Source organism: Leucoraja erinacea, chromosome 25 (assembly GCF_028641065.1).
Source record: "Leucoraja erinacea ecotype New England chromosome 25, Leri_hhj_1, whole genome shotgun sequence".
Lineage (NCBI taxonomy): Eukaryota > Metazoa > Chordata > Chondrichthyes > Rajiformes > Rajidae > Leucoraja > Leucoraja erinaceus.
Genome location: NC_073401.1, coordinates 26,825,890 through 26,845,051, shown reverse-complemented (window position 1 = coordinate 26,845,051; position 19,162 = coordinate 26,825,890). Strand labels below are relative to the sequence as shown.

Genomic DNA, 19,162 nt, shown 5'->3' with positions numbered 1-19,162 from the left:
TACGAAGCGGTCCACGACACCCAACAGCTGTTCCTGATCCTGCACCTCATGCATACTCCCGATTTTGTCCGCCTGCCCCATTTGCAGACCAGCCCTGCCCTGGTCACCAATGCTAGCCTCCTGCTCCAACCCGTGGTATGAGGGTAGCAAAGGGCAGTGCCTGAACGACACTATGGAGGAGGTGCCTGTCCTGTCTCGCCGGGAGCGCTGCTGTTCCCGGTGGACCTTCTCCTCCAGGAGCTGCTAAGTGCAGCTCAGGCGGCTGTCTCTCTCTGCTTTGGTAGAGACATGTCCCCCTCCGACGAATCGGAGACGACCGGCCGTTTGGCTTCCTGGCCGCTTTCCCAGTCCGCCGTGCAGGCTCTGGCGAGACTGGTTTGGCTCGGTCTCAGGGATAGCGAAAAACGCTCTGCGAGCGACGCTGCCGCCGTTTGCTGCCCCGCTGGTAGAGTTGGAGCGGGGCAGTTTCTCTTTGCGAGTTTTTTGCGTTGAGTTCCTGAAATCTGTAATAAAACACAACTGCAAACTCACCTTTCCAATGCCCAAGAGCCGCTCCTGCAGCTCAGGCGGCTGTCTCTCCCCCTCCTGGGTGGAGGGACGTCCCAGTCCGATGTCAGCTCCACCGCCGGGTTTTACACACATCCAGCCCGCTGCTCAGGTGCTAGCGGGTTGGCTCGGTCGCGGTGTCGGGTTTGCGGACCGCCCGCTAAGCGGTCCACCCCTGTTTGCTGCCCAACGACGTCCTTTCGTCAAGCGGGCAGGTGCAGCATTTCCCCCCCCCCAAGCCCGCAGCTGATGCTGACGGGCTTGATGCAGAGTCGGGAGCGGGGCGCTGATTAGCGGTCCTCGCTCTCTCTCTCTCTGCACTCGGGCTGCTGCTCACCTGCACTCGGGCTGCAGCGCACTCCACGCCAGCACTGCACAGTGGGTCCCCCTAACGGCTCCGCAAATGTCGGAAGCCTCCTCCCGCCCGCCTGCCTGCCTCACCTGGACAGTACTCGCGAGCGAGCGAGGACTGAGGGGACCCCAACGCAGTGCTAGCGCCGTCTTCCTGCGCTCTCAATGTCGCCCCTGTGGAGAGTTTACCGGCACCGGCACAGCTCCCATTCATGGTCCGCCGGCGCTCTCTCTCCCTAGTAGCGTCTTTCCTCGCCTCCCTCGAACGGAAAAACTCCTCCCGGAGTCCAAGGGGCCGCTTGCACGCCCTGCGGGAAAACAAGCAGATGCAAAGGGGCTGTAACAGTAAAGGTAAGTACTTACCTAAACTTAGATTTTTTCTCGTTTCTTCGGGAGCCCTGACTCCCGGCTGCCGCTTTGCATGCTGAAACGTAATGCCGCAATGCGTCCTGGGGCGGGCTTCTTCACGAAGTCACTCACGTGACTCCGAAGTAAAATTAGCCTTTGCTCTCCAAGGAGAAACCATTGACATTATGTTTAACATTTGTGCCCCTATAAATTTGCATTGCATGGAAGATTCGTATATCTCTGGGTTAACTCATCCCTAGTGCATTCCCCAATTTGAAACTGAAGCAAGCACACCAATAGTCTTCCAGCTAGAATCTCCTAAATTGGCTGATCTCTGTTGCCATGACTTGTGGAATATTGCAAATTATGTAATATTCCTGAAATTTAAAAAAAGAACACCATTATTCCAACCCAAATTGCTCATCAATGATTCTGCTAAATGTATTCATTTTCCAAAATGTAGAAAGACATAATCTGGCTGTATTTTTGTGTACTAGTTGTGCGAGGGCTGGAATATTGGCTGCATGCAATATATACTTATTGTATCCCAGTAAGAATTTCCAAAGAGGAAAATTTAGTTGATTGTGTGAATTTCCTTGGAGCAGTACTTAGGATTTTTACTTCCCTCTTTGGTTGCAAATATAATGCAGAGGCTGGTTTACCAAAGAAAGACACAAAATGCTGGAGTAACGCAGCAGATCAGGCAGCATCCCAAGAGAAGATGGATAGGAGACCTTTCGTGTCTGAACTCTTCAGATTCCAGGTCTGAAGCACGGTCCTGGCCCGAAAGATCTCACCCATCCATGTTCTCCAGGGATGCTGCCTGACCTGCTGAGTTACTCCAGCATTTTGTGCTAAAATAATGGGCCGGCTCCACGCTGTATCTCTAAAAGCTGAACTAAATTGTAATTTTAGGTGAGTGTTGTTGCTCTGTCGTTAGACTGGCAGAGTGTCTGCTCACTTGGTTGATCTAAGTTCTAGTGTATGTGGGCTGCTGAAGGTTAGGGAATATGAAGGGTACAGTGTGAGTTTTGTGGGAAACAGGCCTATCTATTTTCAGATTTTGTTTTATCCCTGCAAAGTAACTCTGCTTGTGTTTGAACAAATTCTTGTGTAAACATGTCTCCATAAACCTTCTGACAAGGACACTGCCTCTTTTCCAGAAAAGTAAGATAAAAGGCCGTGAATATACAAATATCAAATATTCCTTATCGGATCTGACGTGTGGAGGTGATCAGAGTCCTTTTCCGCCCTGCACACCCAATCCCGTGTGTACAGAGTAAGTGCCGTCCTTCACCTTGCTATAGCTTCCAATCATTTATTAGTAGTCGTATATATGAAATGTAAAGCTGCTTTAAGTTTGTTTGTTGCCACTGCTGGTTGCAGAAACTAAAATGAAAATTGGAGAAATATTAGAAACAAAGAACTGCAGATACTGATTTATACCAAAGATAGACACAAAGTGCCGGAGTAATTCAACGAGTCGGGCAGCATCTCTGGAGAAAAAGGATGGGCGACGTTTCGGGTCGAAACCCTTCTTCAGACTGTAGGGCAGCACAGTGGCGCGGCGGTAGTGTTAGTGCCTTACCGCGACAGAGACACGGCTTCAATCCTGACTGCGGGTACGGAGTTTGTACATTCTCCCTATGACCGACATGGGTTTTCTCTGGGTGCTCCGTGTTCCTCCCATACTCCCAAGACATGCAGGTTTGTAGGTTAATTGGCTTCTGTAAATTGTCACTAGTGTGTCGGATAGTGCTAATGCACGGGGTGATCACTGGTTGGCGTGGACTCGGTGGGCTGAAGGGCCTGTTTCCACGCTGTGTCTCTAAAGTAAAGAGGCTGCCTGACCTGCTGAGTTACTCCAGCATTTTGTGTCTGTTGTTGAAAAAAATACTGTTCATTGTGAACAGTATTTACTATCCTAGTAAAATAGACGGAGCCTTATTCTGTACCGGCATCTATTGTTTCTGGTGTTGGATGCTCAAGCTGACAACTCTTTCCCTTTAAGACTGCATTCAGGCCCATACATCACAAAGATGAACAAATATGAACCCATAATTTTAAACTAATGGTGTCAAACCTTTCACGCACGAGATGTACTGCGAATGATGACACCATCCCAGGGGATTTTTTAAAGATCATGGTAGTTTCTCAAATAAAGTGCATCTATTGCTCTGTGTGTCTGGTTGGAGACAAAATTCCCCCAGTTTTATGGAGCTTCTCATTCTTTCTACCTTTGAAAATTACTGAGTGTGCACTCTCATTCTTTCAAATTTCAAACTTTTGGGGGAGACTTTTAAAATTAAAATTATTATTTTTCTATTTCTTTATCTCTCTTATTCTCAAGCTCTTCCAATCATTCTTTCTACCCATGCCCGTCTTTTCTTTCTCTTTGGATCAGACTTGACATTCTACCCCACGCCCTCCCTCCTTCATCCTCACTCCCATCTCCAGCCCATTCAATTTCTTTATTCCTTTGCTGTTGGTTTATCACTCCGTGTCATATTGTTTAAGGACAGACACAAAATGCTGGAGTAAATCAGCGGGTCGGGCAGCATCTCTGGAGAAAAAGAACGGGTGACATTTCGGATTGGCACCCTTCTTCAGAGGGTCAGCCGAATACTGTGGAAGAAATGAGATTTAAAAGGGACAGCTGACGTTTCGGGTCAACACCCTTCTTCAGACTGAGAGTCAAGGGAGAGGGAAACGAGAGATATAGACGGCACATAGAATAAACAAATGAAACATATGCAAAAAGCAATGATGATCATGGAAAGGTAGAGCCCCCAATGGTCCATTGTTGGTTGTGGGGTAGGTGATAACGTGTTATACAGACAGTAAAGGGTGTGTTGATTATTGTTGAATGTGAAGCAGTATTTGGTATCCTTGTAAAAGAGAGAACCTTATTCTGTACCAAGCCTCTATCGTTTCTGGTGATTGCCATGTTGATTATTCTGCTCATTTAGGTCCCAAATCCCCCTCTGTCCCATGCTGCGCACTCATCAGTACTTCAAGAAATCATGAGCACTAATATTTTGGATCTGTAGAGCACGGTGGGCAAGTCTGATTAATAGCAGCTGCTGCTTGATGCACTACTGCAAGAAGTTCTGGTCCCCTGTCCCATTGGTGTGAATTAAACGCAACATTGATTTTGGGTTCATTTGAAGTTTAAGATCATTACTTGTGCTGAAAGTGGACATGTTGCTGGAGGCACATAATGATGCTGCGGTACCTGTAATTTATTGGACCTCTCGAAAGTATCACTGGAGCACTAATTCATTCTGAGTTGGGCAGGTTTTATTTGCATTTCTTTCGGGACTTTTTTTCTTTATATAACTTTGGTTCTGCATCTGAGTTTTTTTTTCTTTCTGCTGTGTGATGGTGAAGGATAATTAATCACATTCTGTTCATATGTGGAAATGGTCCAGTGGGTCCACAGGGAGTGTAATTAATTCATAATTTGGAATGGGAGTTCTTGAGAAGCGAAGGTTCGCCATCTTCAGACAGCACTTTCCTGTTTGTAGACTCATTTATGTAGATGGTGGTGAGCTGTTCAGAATACATAGACTGAAAACAAATCTCTGTGATCAATTGAGGGGAAATGTTCGGAGTGAACTTGAGCTGTTTTTAATGAAATTGCTGAGTATCATTAACGTCTTAATGTTAACCCACTGAACAGTTGTTTATGAATTATTGCAAGTGATGCCTGCTTGTGTTGCCTCCCTGGTAGCATCACAGATTTTTTTTCAAAAAATAACTGCTTGGTAAAGAATTTTCATTTAGCAATGATAAATATATGCATTAAAAGGAGATGTGTTGGGTAAAGTTCAATGGTTTCTTTATCGTCACGTGTATCAGGTACAGTGAAATAAATTTTTTACATACAGCTCAGCAAGACTATCCCTATACATAAGCATAATCGCCCGGTCAGTAGAGAATGCACAGGACAGCCCACTGAGACCATATGCACGAGGTGCCATTTTACAGTCCCAGCTGGCCAGAGAGGCCTTTTGCAGCCGTCGCCTCCATCCGGTCATCCTGTGTTGCGATGTCCCTCTTCACACCTGGCCCTCTTCAGCCCTTGGAAAAGAGCAGTCAAGTGTTGGCTGGCCAGGATGGCGATACATTCAGCCTAACATCTTAAGAGTGTCGAGGGGTAAGGGACTTTGGCAGGATCGTGATGCTGAGATAAAAGATCGGCCATGATCTTATTGAACAGCAGGCACGAGTTTGTATTTCTAATGTTCTTGTGTGGTCTCTTGATGCAGGATGAAAGATGAGGGTGGCAGAATATATGAAAATGTTGGCTTGATGCAGCAACAGAAGGGCCATAGATGAAAGTTGCCAGTATTTGGTGCAGAATGGAAAGGAAAGGTAAGATTTATTACTTCACAACTTGTTCTTTTAAAAAAAATAAAAAAAAAAGCCTCGTCTCCAGAAGATGCAGATAGTCACGGTCTGACAGTTCCACTATCATAGAAACATAGAAAATAGGTGCAGGAGTAGGCCAATCGGCCCTTCGAGTCTGCACTGCCATTCAATATGATCATGGCTGATCATCCAACTCGGTATCCTGTACCTGCCTTCTCTCCATACCCCCTGATCCCTTTAGCCACAAGGGCCACATCTAACTCCCTCTTAAATATAGCCAATGAACTGGCTTCAACTACCTTCTTCTAAAATTTTGGAAAGGCCCTACGGCCCCCACAATCAAAATGTGGATTATAGAAATGACGGAGACCTTAAACGTGGAAAGAATCAGATTTTCCCTGTTGGACAAACAGGAATTATTCGTTGGAACATGGTCTCCTTTTATTGATTACTTAAAGGGTCAGAATAGTTCAGCACAGGAACCTGACTAGCACTCGGGCTAAAGATTGGATGAAATGCTACACTCTGAAATGTACGAACATATCTCGAACGATGTTTTTTATTTTAATAAATTTTTCCATTCTTCTTTAACTATCTCTTTCCCCCCTTTTTTTTTGTTTTTGTTTTTCTTTCCTTTCTTCCTTTACTTCATCTATCTCTTTAGTTCTATCTAGTTTAAAAAAAAAAAAAAAATTTAAAAAATAAAAAAAAGGCAAAAAGTATTGGAGACAATGTAATAATAACTGACAATATTATCAATTTAAAAATGTAAGACAGTAATGATGTAATAGGTTATGTACCTATCCAATAAAAAATATTTTCAAAAAAAAAAAAAAAAAAAAGAAATACCACACGGTCACAGGGAGAATGTACAAACTCTATACAGAAGACACCGTAGTCAGGATCGAACCCGGTCTCGGGCACCAACTGTACTGCTGCGCCACTGTGAAACCCGTTATTCCTTAACCTTCCTCATCATATTGGAATACTGAGAAAAACTCCTCTCTGATCCAGAGAATTCCACACGGTAACCACAGGGGGGAATGTACAAACTCCTATACAGACAGACACCGTAGTCGGGATCGAACCCGGGTCTCGGGCACCAACTGTACTGCTGCGCCACTGTGAAACCCGTTATTCCTTAACCTTCCTCATATATTCAAAGACTGAGCACCCACTCCTCTCTGATGCAGAGAATTCCGAATATTTACAATTAACCACAGGAGGGGGAAAAAAGGAAATCACTCCTCATCTCAGTCCTACAGCTACTTTAGTGGAGTTTAAGTGGCATTTAGAGGCCACATGGATATGCAGGAATGGAGGGAAATTGATCTAGGCTGCATTCAGGTAAACCTCTTCTATACCATCTGCAAAATCTCCACATTCTTCCTGTAATGGGGCAACTAGAACTAGTGTGAACTGGTGATCGAGGGTCGGCGTGGGCTAGGTCGGCCGGTTTACATGCTGTATCTTTGAACCAAAGTGCAGAGTACAGCAAAACTCCAATAATCCCTTCTCGCATTGTTCCTAAATTTTGGTCGTTCGTTATCCGGTTCACTGTGGTACTTGTTATGGTGAACCATTAAGGTTTGCTGGAACCCAGATACATTTATTACACAACTGAATAACATCTTACATTTATTTTTAATTGTTTGTGTATTAATAGGAATAACACCCATAGTCTGGATTGACTGTGAAAAGATAGTTCTATCAGTTTGTATATACTGACCACAGATTGTACCATGAATTTTCTGTCCATTCAGCTCTCGGTGCTGTAATGGTTTACATTTCTCTAGCATGTCGGGAGTGTTGCTTGAAATTCAAGTGTATTTTTTCTATGCTTCCCTCCCTCTCAACCCCCACCCACCCCCCGACCCTTAGGAGCATTGAGGTGGCTGTGAAAAGCAGAGGAAAAATGAAAAACACTTTGGGTGTGAGTAAAATGGAAACGACGACCATCGAAGGCTTAGTTCAGAGTATCATGGCATTTCTTTCTCCACCATTCCCCACTTAAACACTAAAAGTGAACGACAGCCTCCCTGATTTCATGAAGATACTCTGTGCTAATACATAAAGCATCACCATACTTTATGCATCACTGCTTTTCAGTATTTTACTGATGTGGAACCCAAGTGCCTTTTTACAGCCTCTCTGCAATCATTTACATCATGTAATTCTTTGAGAACATGAACTCATTTTAACTTTTGTTTAAATGCTGAATAGATTTTTTAAAAGTAATATTTAGAAAATCGTACATTCATTTGGATCTTTTAGGTAGTTTGCCTTTAACAACATATTCAGTGGCATTGATGTAGACCATGAAAGTGTCATGTGTTGTACCTTTTGCTTTCGTTGTTTCAATCAACAGCTTAAAAATGGATTGTTGGCATTTGCACACAGGATTTGCCCTCCAATTCTTTCCTTCCTGTTAAGTTGCTGGAAGTAGTGAGACTTTTTAAAATCTGTATGTGTAAGAAAATGTTTCACTGTGCATTGCCTTGCTGTTCCAGTTGATACTGTGTTGGGGAATAGATATGTGCTAATGTGTTTATTGTTTCATATCAAAACATTTTTTTTAATTTTGTGCCAACAAGGTTACTCTCCCTTGAAATAATGAGAGAATCCAGTGATGTTAGTACAGTTGAACTCTGATGGTCATAGGTCTTGCTCTCCACAAATATGAGACATGATTCAGGTGCCGGTCGGATGAGAGTTTAGTTTGTATCCTAGGCCACACAGTTGATGAAAGTTTGCCTGAATACACCCTGTATTAATTTACTTTTAGTATTCAGTATATCGTGCGGTAAGCTGCAAGCCTGGAGTAGTCCAAGGTGTGGCAGTCTCCTGAAAGAGATCTCCACCCAGAAATATGTGTAGAAAACGTAGAAACAGATGCTGCCAGACCCGCTGAGTTACTCCAACACTTTGTCTATTTCCACCCAGAAACAAATGATCTTCCTCCCGTGTGCCTCTAAAATCTGATATCTGCCTATGTCCAACCACTCCCACTCCCAGCCAGCTGACCTCCTCAATCCTTTGTCATTCAGTATTACTTACAGGATTTGGATGTTCCACATGAAAGACTCATATTTGTTTTAATCAATACATATATAAATTTGCATGTTATTTTTTTAACATAGTTTTATATGAATCATTTCAGTCCTCAAATTGGGCACAAAATTAATGGTACCTTCAACAGTGGGTTGGATTTCTAATGTTTCCATGAAGCAATGAATCGGGTGGCTGTACTTGTCAAACTGAATCTTGAAGCCAACATGGCTGACCTGGCATTTCTCTGAAACCAGCAAAAGTGCAGGATTAGGGTTCTCTGGGATTAATGTGTGTGGAACTGAAGCCACGAAGAGGAAATTACACCACAGATGTATGTAAAGTCCAAGTACCAAGGGAATGTGTTGGATGTTATTTATTCCAACTCCTTTCAAGAGCTTGAGGATAAAGCCCATAGAAACCTGGACTTTCTCATCGCAGGTGTTACTGGCATCAGTAGAGTGAAATAGGCTATTAATGTAGGACTCTGCATGTCCATTCCAGACAACAATGGCCTATGACCTAGATCAGGAAAATACAGCATGCTTGCATTCCCCTCTACACCATGGCTGGCTCCCTTTGATCTGGGCTTCAGAGAGCTGGTGTTGCCTTCCCCATTTGTTTCCCTGCCATCTCCCCAAAACCATGTTTAGGACAATAAGCCATATTGGAGACCCAATGAATATTCTTGTGTGGATTTGCAGAATCGTGGAGAATGGGTAAACAATTAGATGGCATTAAACTTGTATCACCAATATCTTCAAAGGATCAATGAAGGAAAAATGAATCAATTTTGCAGCTCCTCCATTGTCTTCTTTGTGGGAAAGCATTAAATAGGTAGTGTCATAGCTATAATATCCATTATAACAGACAGACTTAGCATTATTAAATGACAAATACTTGCAGAAAGCATTGTTTGTACTTGATCCGGAGTAGGATCAGCCACATGATTTATTTGCGTCTCGGCTATGAAGTATGTTAGAATTTTTCAATGTGCTGATTTTACCTTGAACGGTGTGTATTAGTCACTGTGCCAAAGCCACTAGCGAAACTTAATCTACCAGGGAGTGGAAGAGTTCAGTGGCAAAGTACAAGTTCCCCGTGCCCTCTGCTGTTAGCACACTGTGGGTGGCTTTCCCCCAATGATACTGTGACTTGGATAGTCTTTTTCATTGAAGCTCCAGTATCAGGCCACAACTAAATATATACAGAGGGTATGACAAGAATTTTGAGCTCTTGAAATGGAACTCTAAACATGATGGCTTTGGAATAAACTAGTCTGAGTTAATTTTCCCTAAACCATTTCATGCTAGAACTATTTAAATGTCTAAAATGTGACAAAAAATATTTTATTATTTACTGAGTACGACTGTTGTCTGAAGGATTTTATGCTTGAATTGTAATTTTGTGAGGTTAAAATTCTTTTAGCTCCACACTGCTTGTGACTCTTTTGCTAGAGTATGGGTTGTGATTTGAGACCAGGCCTCAATTGTAGGTCTGTCACCCAGCTGGGAAAAAACACACCAGGACATCCCAGGAATGAATCTCTTTTCTTTGTAAGAAATGTCTTTCCTGACTTGCATCAGTGCAGAAGATCCTGGTTTCTGCTCACTGTCTCTTGACTCCAAGACACCCGAGAGCAAGAATCCTGGCCTGGGAATGAACCCACGATAACCAGCTGCTGTGTGTTGAACTTTTAATACATAAAAGTGGTAACGGCTCATTCAGCTCTACTGTTTGAATATTAATTGGAAAGGCTGCATGAATTTGGAATTCAGCACTTGGTTCATTACTGCATTAATCTGCAGCTGACATTGTCTTGCGAACGAGCTTTTAACTTCATAATGTTTAGATTGGCAAAATAAAGAGATAACTTTAGAAAGTCGTGGATGTAACCAGTTGGCCTATTAATGTGAACTGAATTGCTCTCATGTGTCAGATTATTACATGGGCTGGTTGTTTGTCTGCAGAATTTCAAATTGAATAACACATTGTAAACAATCAAAATAATGGTGCAATGATCATAAATGACATTTGCTTTTTATTGCCCATCCTGTAATTTCACGTTTTGTCAAAATTCATACCATTCAGATGTCTAGTTTATGTACAGACACAGTAAATGATTTTCCTATATTTATAAAAGTATATATGGGTGGTAGTAGATTTCTTTTTGCTAGTCATGCTGTGATTTTAAAGCTACATAAGCTGGTTATCAAAGTATAAATGTATTTGTAATGTATCAGATCTAAAATTAGGAATAAAGTCATTTTATATAAGCTGAGTACCTGCACGTCACTTTCTTTCCTATTTTTGCACACATTAAATGAAATCTTCTCCCTTTAAATTGGCCTGTACATCCAAGATGGTGGCCAGGCATATCTTTGTGTGCTGGACACGGGTGTACATCTGTAATCGCGCATTGCAATTTCTCTACTGTTTTAAATCTCTACTCCAATAGCCGTACACTGTGGATGGATCGATTATATTCATGTATGGTCTTTCACTGACTGGTTAGTACACGACAAAAGCTTTTCACTGTACCTTGCTACACGTGATATTAAATAAACTAAACTAAGAACATTGAACGGTCGCTTTCTGATTGGTAGAACCAGCTTTCTTCAGCAAACACAGAACTACCTTGTGTGTGTAAAGAAAGATCAGTGTGGATTGCACTGACCTGACCTAGTATTATACCCAGCTTCCATGCATTAATGTAATCAAGGCTTATTGCCATCTCTTCTTTTTACTCATCCCAGAACTTAATGTAAAAAAAAATGTTTTTTTTTGCCTTTTCCTCTGACAACCATTTGAAAGTGATAGGAGCAGAATCAGGCCATTTGGCCAATCAAGGTCTACTCTGCCATTCAATCATGGCTGATCTATCTTTCCCTCAACCCCAATCTCCTGCCACTTGTGTGGGGAAAAATAATCCCCCCAATTTCAAGTAAATTGGATATCTACCAATTTACTTTCTGTTCCTCTTTACAAGTGGTGTGCCTTGGAGACCAGCACTGGGCCTATTGCTGTTTGTGGTTTGCTTCAACGATTTGGATGAGAATGTAGAAGGCGTGATTAGTAAGTTTGCAGATGACATTAAAGAGGGTGGTATCATAGATAGCGAAGATGGTTTTGAAAAATTACCACAGGATCTTGATCAGTTGGGCGTGTGGATTGAGGAATAGTTAATGGTTCAATGCAGATAAGTCCAATTTTTTTTTTTTTTTTTTTTTGCAAGTTTAACGCAGAACCTACACAGTGAAAGGCAGAGCCCTGGGAGTGTTGTAGAGCAGGGGGATTTAGTAGTGCAGGTACATAGTTCCTTGAAAATGGCATCACATGTTGAAAGGATGGTCAAACAGACTTTTGGTACATTGGTCTTCATCTATCAAGATATTGAGTAGATAAGTTGGGATATATGTTATAGCTGTACAAGACATTGGTGAGGTGCATTTGGATTATTGTGTTCAGTTTTTGTTCTGCTTTGGAAAGCATGTTGTTCAGCTGAAAAGAATGCAAAGAAGATTTACAAGGATGTTGCTGGGATTTGGTGGGGGAGGGGGGGGCTGAGCTATAGGGAAGTGTTGGGCAGGCTGGACACTTGGGATGCAAGAGGATGAGGGGTCTAAGATTATGAGGAGAATGGATGAGTTCACAGAATCTCTTACCCAAAATAGATGAATTGAGAACCAGGGGACACGGGTTTATTTTGAGGGGGAAAACAGTAATACAAATCTAGTTTATACTTCTAAATTTCACAGTGGGGGGTGGGTAAATGGAAAAAGCTGCTGGATGACCTAGTTGAGGCAGGTACTATAACATTTAAAAGACATTTGGATGGCTAAATGGAGAGGAATGGTTTAGAGGGATATGGGCCAAGTGGAGGCAGATACGACATCTTGGTTGGCATTGGGCCAAAGAGCCTCTTTCTGTGCTGCATGACTCTGACTTGAAGATTTTGGATTGGGTATTTAATTTTAGCAAGGAATAATATAACAAAAGCTGTAGTCTTTGCTGAACATTGATAAATTGACATCTAAATTATTTTCCATTTATTGAACGAGTAAATCTGCTTTGTGGATCTGGGTTGCGGAGTCAAATGGCCACAGTAACAGCGTCTGATCTGCACCGTGCCTTTGAAATGGCTTAAGTTGCTGCGTCTGATTGTTATCATGACCTTTGTTGGAATTGTGAATGTCAACAGGACGGGAGTGGGTCAAGCTGTGTGTTTCTCTTGCAAAGCTGAGTAACATGCAAACATTTGAATACAATGTCAGGTTATCAAATCCTGGTACACTCCTAGTCCTTGTAGCACAATAGAACTGAAGCTTCTGAGGGAGGAGAGGTAACGAATAGACACAAACGGCCTTGCAGCTGACACTACATTGCCAGAATTGAGTCACTGAATTGAGAACTGTCATTGAGTCATACAGCACAGAAACAGGCCCTTCAGCCCAACTTGTCCATGCTGACCAAGACGCCCCATCAAGGTTCGTCCCATCAGCCTGTGTTAGCCCATATCCCTTGACCTTTTTTTTTTATCCATACCTGTCCTATGTTGCTATAGTACCTGTATCAACTACGTCCTCCTGCAGTGCATTCCATAAACCCACCCACTCTGAGTGAAAACAAGTTGCTCATCAGGCTACTCCTCTCACCCTAAATAAACCTTTGTCCTCTAGTTCTTGATTTTCCTACTCTGGATAAAATACTCAGTTAATTTACCCTACCTATACCCATCATGATTTTATACACCTCTATTAGATCACCCCTCAGCGCCCTGCACTCCAAGTCCTAGCCTGCTCAACTTGTTCCCATAGCTCAGGCACTCAAGTCTTTCTAACATTTTTCTACTCATTTTTTATCACTTACTTGAAAAACAGCAATATTATATTTTTGAAGTAGCTATCGCTTAATCTTCAACTTCCTTGCGATCATATCATAGTTGTCCGTCTTCTGGCAACTAGTTTTCCAATATGCGTAGTCGTTAGACTTTAGATTTGAGGTATAGTGTGGAAACCGGCCCTTCTGCCCATCAAGCCTGCGCCGACCAGTGATCACCTGTACACTAAAACTATCCTACATACTAGGGACAATTTTACGTCTTACTGAAGCCAATTAACCTACAAACCTTTTAAGTTTTTGGAGTGGGAGGAAACCGGAGCACCCGGAGAAAATCTATGCGGTCGCAGGGCGAATGTACAAACTCCATACAGATAGTACCCATGGTCAGGATCGAACCTTGGCCTCTGGCGCTGTGAGGCAGAACTCCACTGCTGCACCACTGTGCCGCCCTCAAACCCAGACAAATTTCCATGTCTGAACTGTATTTAATTGTGTTTTATACAATACCTACACCTTGAAATGTACTACTTTATAAAAAACTCTTGCTCTCGATTGACCTGACATCAATAGTCTCGGTGGGAGATGAACGAAGTATGTTTTTCATAATTCCACAGCAAGCGTCATGGAAAATTTTAGTTCTGAATTTCAAATAGGAATCTTTTGACTTTTTTTGGATGGTTCATTCAATAATTTATGGAGTATGGTACATTTTCTCACCGTTCAAGATAACACTGGTCATGATGTATCGAGGTATTAAAAATTCTTAATGTAGTTCTCACATATATCCCAGATTCCTCCATCATAATAAGTAATAAACAAAAACTGCAGATGCAAGCAATGTTCAATAAAAACAGAATACTGGAAACATGCAGCAGCTCAGGCAGAGGAAGGGGGCGTGTATAGTTAAGATATCTGTGGGGGTCTGTGGACGTTGTAAATTGAATCAGTCTGAAGAAGGGATCTGGCCCAAAACGTCACCTATTCCTTTTCTCCAGCAATGCTGCGTGACCTGCTGAGTTATTCCAACCCTTTGTGCCTATCTTCGGTATAAACCAGCATCTGCAGTTCAGATCCTCCAGCATTTTGACGCAGACTCGTGGGCCGAAGGGCCTGTTTCCACACTGTATCTCTAAACTAAACGAATTTGTTCTCTGATCTATCAGTTTAATTGGTAAGATATCATAAAGAGGAGTTTCAGAAAAGCGACCTGTTGCAGGTTGTATATATAACAGCGGGGGGGACTTGGAGAAAATGTGGGTCAGTTTACAAAAGAAATGAAGCTTGGGTATCAAAGGAATGTTGTGAATGTGCGGCTGTACTGAGGTACTGGAGGCGGGAACGGGGTACCGATTGGGGATGATCAGCCATGATCACATTGAATGGCGGTGCTGGCTCGAAGAGCCGAATGGCCCACTCCTGCATCTATTGTCTATTTTGGGTCTATCTGCAGTTCCTTCCTGCAGGTCTTGTAGTAGATATTGCTCAATGTTGCAAGTCCACAGACTTCCAACATTTTCTATCAATTAAACTTCCTGCCACCCTGTTTCCTGTAAATCTCAATTCCAATCTCCCAGTTTCTCTGTTGGTTGTTTCTGATCTGATGATGAAACTTTCGACACAGCTGCCTCTGAAGAGCTTTCCATTTTTCTTAACGGTAGCTTCCTTCTGTCATATTTGAGCTCTTAATTCATGCCTCATTTATTTGTCACAGTTGTGTTGTTGCCATTGCTGTCCAGAGAAAGGACATGACTTACCTAGTCCGCAACTTTTGCCACTCCACCCTCTGCACCTGTCACAATTTTTGCCACCTTCATCGAGATTCCCCCACCCCTTTCAGCATTCCAAACATACTGTTCCCTGCTCCACTCTTTCATTGGCACCAACCACTGCCCTACTCAAGTTAGCACTTTCCCCAAAGGAAGCAAGACTGTGATGGTTCTTCTGCTGAATCTTGCAATCAGCACCTTGGAGAGAGGTGACAACTGAGATTGCATATTTGTTTAAGAGGAGACTGCAGATTCTGGAAAATCGAAGGTAGACAAAAATGCTGGAGAAACTCCGCTGACTTTCTCCAGCATTTTTGTCTACTGAGACTGCATTAGTGCTCTACTGTCATCAGATAAAAGGTCTGACGTTCAATGCTGATTTGTCCTGTGGCACATTAAAGGCCTGGGGCAAGAAACATGAGAAATAGAATTAGCAGCAGATCCCTCAGTCCCTTTTGCTCTCAGTCTATAGAACAGTCCAGCACAGGAACAGGCCCACGGTGCCCGTGCTGAACATGATGACAAGCTAGACTAATCATGACTGCCTGTACCTGATCCATGTCCCTGTATTTCCCCCCATAACCATGCGCCTCTGTAAAAGCCTCTTAAATGCACTATGTAAAAGGCTTTGTACTTACATCAGCTACCCTATGTAAAAGGCTTTCTACTTACACCAGTTACCCTATGTAAAAGGCTTTGCACTGTGTACATCAGTTCAAGGGGATAAAAGAGGTCAGGTTCTGTCCACTGCTGAAATGCATTAGTAAATCACGTTCACATGGAAACCAGTTATTCCATTTCCCTTTGCAACTTACACATCACCATTATATGTGAGGATGATTTACTAGAGAAGCATAGAGCATATGTTAATGTCATAGCTACCAAAATGCATACCATGCTTCCTGTGTTTATCTGGAGCCCAATTAGCTTTTTTAAAAATCCGATATTCCAACTAATTAACTGCCCAGATATCTTGTCCTATACCCCACCACAATCTTCTTCCACCAATATCCGTACCTCTGGCATTACATTTCACTCCTCTTACTTAATAAAATCATAGGACATAGGAGAAGAATTAGGCCATTCAACCCATTGAGTCTGCTCTGCCATTTGATCATGGCTGGTCTATTTTCCCCTCTCAAACCCATTCTCTTGTATTTTCCCTGTAACCTATGACGCCTTTATTAATCAAGAACCTATCAATCTCAGCTTTAAAAATACTCAATGACTTGGGCTCCACCACCGTCTGTGGCAATGAATTCCATAGATTCACCACCCTTCTCTCTTCTTATCGGACACCTTTCTGTCTCCTTTTCATCTCTACCCTTTGACACTTACTCCACCCTACCCGTTGACACTTACTACAACCCTTCATTCCACCACCTGTATCCATCTATCTCTTGCCAGCTATGTCCTGCCTCTGCCTCTCACAGAACATAGAACAGTACAGCACAGGAACAGGCCATAATGTTTATGCAGGACATGATGCCAAGTTAAACTGATCTCATCTGCCTGCACATGATCCATATCTCTCTATTCCTTGCACTTCCAAGTGCCTAACTAAAAGCCTCTTAAACGCCACTATGATATCTGCCTCCACGACCACCTTGTGTTCCAAGCCCCTTGAATAAAAAAAATAACTTGCCCTGCACATCTCCATTAAACTTTCCCCCTGTCACCTATGGCTATGTCCTCTAGCCTTAGTCATTTCCACCCTGGGAAAGGTTCTGACTGCCCACCCCATTTATGCCTCTCATAATTACTTAGATCAAGTCTATCCTCTCCTTTCCAGCTTTCCCCTACTGCAGTCAGTCTGAGGAAATATCTCAACTCGAAATGTCGCCTGTCCATTTTCATCAAGTTTACTCTACCATTCAATCATGACTGATCTACCTCTTCAACTCAATTCCATTCTACTGTCTTCTCCCTATAACCTTCGAGTTTCTTGATTAGTAAGGATGACAATCTACGCTTTAAAAAGTACCCAATGACTTGGCCTGCACAGCCGTCTGTGACAATGAATTCCACCTTCTTGTACAGATCTACCACCCATTTTCCGGCTGTGGCTCCCTTGGTTCCAGAGCCTTTCTGGGTTATCCGTTTCTGCCGGACCAACAGAAGTCAGTCATGGCCTTCAAGGGGTTTTGAAAGGTTCATCTTGGCTGCCGAGGAGCTGACACACCGGCCAGCAAAGTCAGCATCGGAAGTCTGCTATGGGAACGGATCTGCAGGATCCGGCCGGGCTAGAGTTCCAGAGCCCCCTCCACGGGGGGCAAATTTGACCCGATGTCCAGCCGCAGAAGTACTGATGAGGTCGAGATCAGCCCCCTCGCCCAATATTTTCGGGGAAATGACTCTCTCGTAATTCTGTCCGGATGAAAGGAGGCGCCGGACCACCAGTTCCCGGAAAATGGGTGGTGGACTCTAGTTTTTTTTGTGTTTTGGCTCCACCTGAGAGAGTTTCCAGTGAAGTCCCATGGAGAAGGTGGATGGGGGGGGGGGGGGGGGGGGGCAGTGGCTGAGGGCGGCAACGGGGTTTGATGAGGTGATGGGCAGGGAGCTGTCACTGAGTGAGCATGCTCGCGGGCGCGAGCAGGGTGGCACCGTTGGAAGATCGCGAGGCGCGAGGACGCGGCGGGCAGGTTGACACCGCTGGAAGGCGCGAGGAGCGCGGGCAGGAGGACGCGCGGGAAGGTTGACACCGCTGGAAGGCGCGAGGAGCGCGGGCAGGAGGACGCGCGGGAAGGTTGACACCGCTGGAAGGCGCGAGGAGCGCGGGCAGGAGGACGCGCGGGAAGGTTGACACCGCTGGAAGGCGCGAGGAGCGCGGGCTGGAAGCGCGGGAAGGTTGCGCTGGAAGGCGCGAGGAGCGCGGGCAGGAGACCGCCGCCGGCAGCAGCCGCCTCTTCACACCGTGTGAGGGGAAAGGTAGGAAGGACAACATTAATACTGTCAACTGAGAAATGCTGTCAATTTTCTCCTGGTAATGAGGGGGGGTTGTTAATTTGGCGCTTCGCATGAGCAGTGGAAGGCAGGACACTTGTCTGCTTAGATGCACTTCGATGTGAAAATGTTCAGGCGGCAACACGTTGCCACTATTTCCAGTGCTGGTGACATTAATATTTCCAGTGTTACTCTGTGACTCAAAAACCCCAGATGATCGACGGAAGCGAACACCTGGCTCCCCGCTCTGCTGGCTCCTAGACTGGAGATCGCCTATCTCCTCTCCCGCCATGGTGAGGGGACAGACTGGAGCGACTGCCAGACTGGGGAGCTAGCTGTTGGACTCAGTGAAAGACCTACTATGTCCACCAGACCTTTGTCTGAAATGTTGATGGGTTTATTTGTTCCTCAGAAGCCTGGGTTTTCAAGGGAGAGAGAGAGCTGGACACCAGATACTCTTTTTGAATGCAGCTGGAAAGGTATCACTCCAAGTGTGACCTTGCTTCACCTCCTACTATCTCTATCCTGTGTAGAGGCATAGACAACACAGCACTGAAACAAGTCCCTCAGCCCAACCTGTCCATGCTGACCAAGATGCCCCTTCTACACTAGTCCTATCTACCTGCATTTGGACCATATCCCTCCAAAACTTTCCTATCTGTGGATTGACCAAATGTCTTAAATGTTGTTATAGTACCTGCCTCAACTACCTCCTTTAGATTCAGTGCAGAAACAGGCACTTCGGCCCACCGAGTCCACACCGATCAGCGATCAGCCCATACACTAGCATCCTACACACGAGGGACAATTTACAATTTTACTGATGCCAATTAACTTGGAAACATGTATGTCTTTGGAGTGTAGGAGGTACCAGAGCGCCCAGAGAAAACCCATGCAGTCACAGGGGGAACATACAAGCTCCGTACAGACAGCATCTGCAGTCA

At 43.9% G+C, this 19,162-nt stretch overlaps 2 protein-coding genes across 3 annotated transcripts in view; both read left to right on the top strand.

Moving 5' to 3' along the window:
* ptpn11a (protein tyrosine phosphatase non-receptor type 11a) overlaps positions 1 to 10,943 on the top strand; it is a 61,747-nt gene extending 50,804 nt beyond the window's left edge. For both annotated transcript variants that reach the window (XM_055655328.1, XM_055655327.1), the window contains exons 14-16: positions 2,409 to 2,524; positions 5,517 to 5,622; positions 7,501 to 10,943. In XM_055655328.1, coding sequence (XP_055511303.1) covers positions 2,409 to 2,524; positions 5,517 to 5,586 — 186 coding nt within the window. In that variant the 3' untranslated portion in view covers positions 5,587 to 5,622; positions 7,501 to 10,943. The remainder of the gene's footprint in view (positions 1 to 2,408; positions 2,525 to 5,516; positions 5,623 to 7,500) is intronic.
* Positions 10,944 to 18,132: 7,189 nt separating this feature from the next.
* The window catches only part of rph3ab (rabphilin 3A homolog (mouse), b), a 200,048-nt gene continuing 199,018 nt past the window's right edge, over positions 18,133 to 19,162 (top strand). The window contains exon 1 of the mRNA XM_055655325.1: positions 18,133 to 18,203. The gene's annotated coding sequence lies outside the window, so the exon portion shown is untranslated. The remainder of the gene's footprint in view (positions 18,204 to 19,162) is intronic.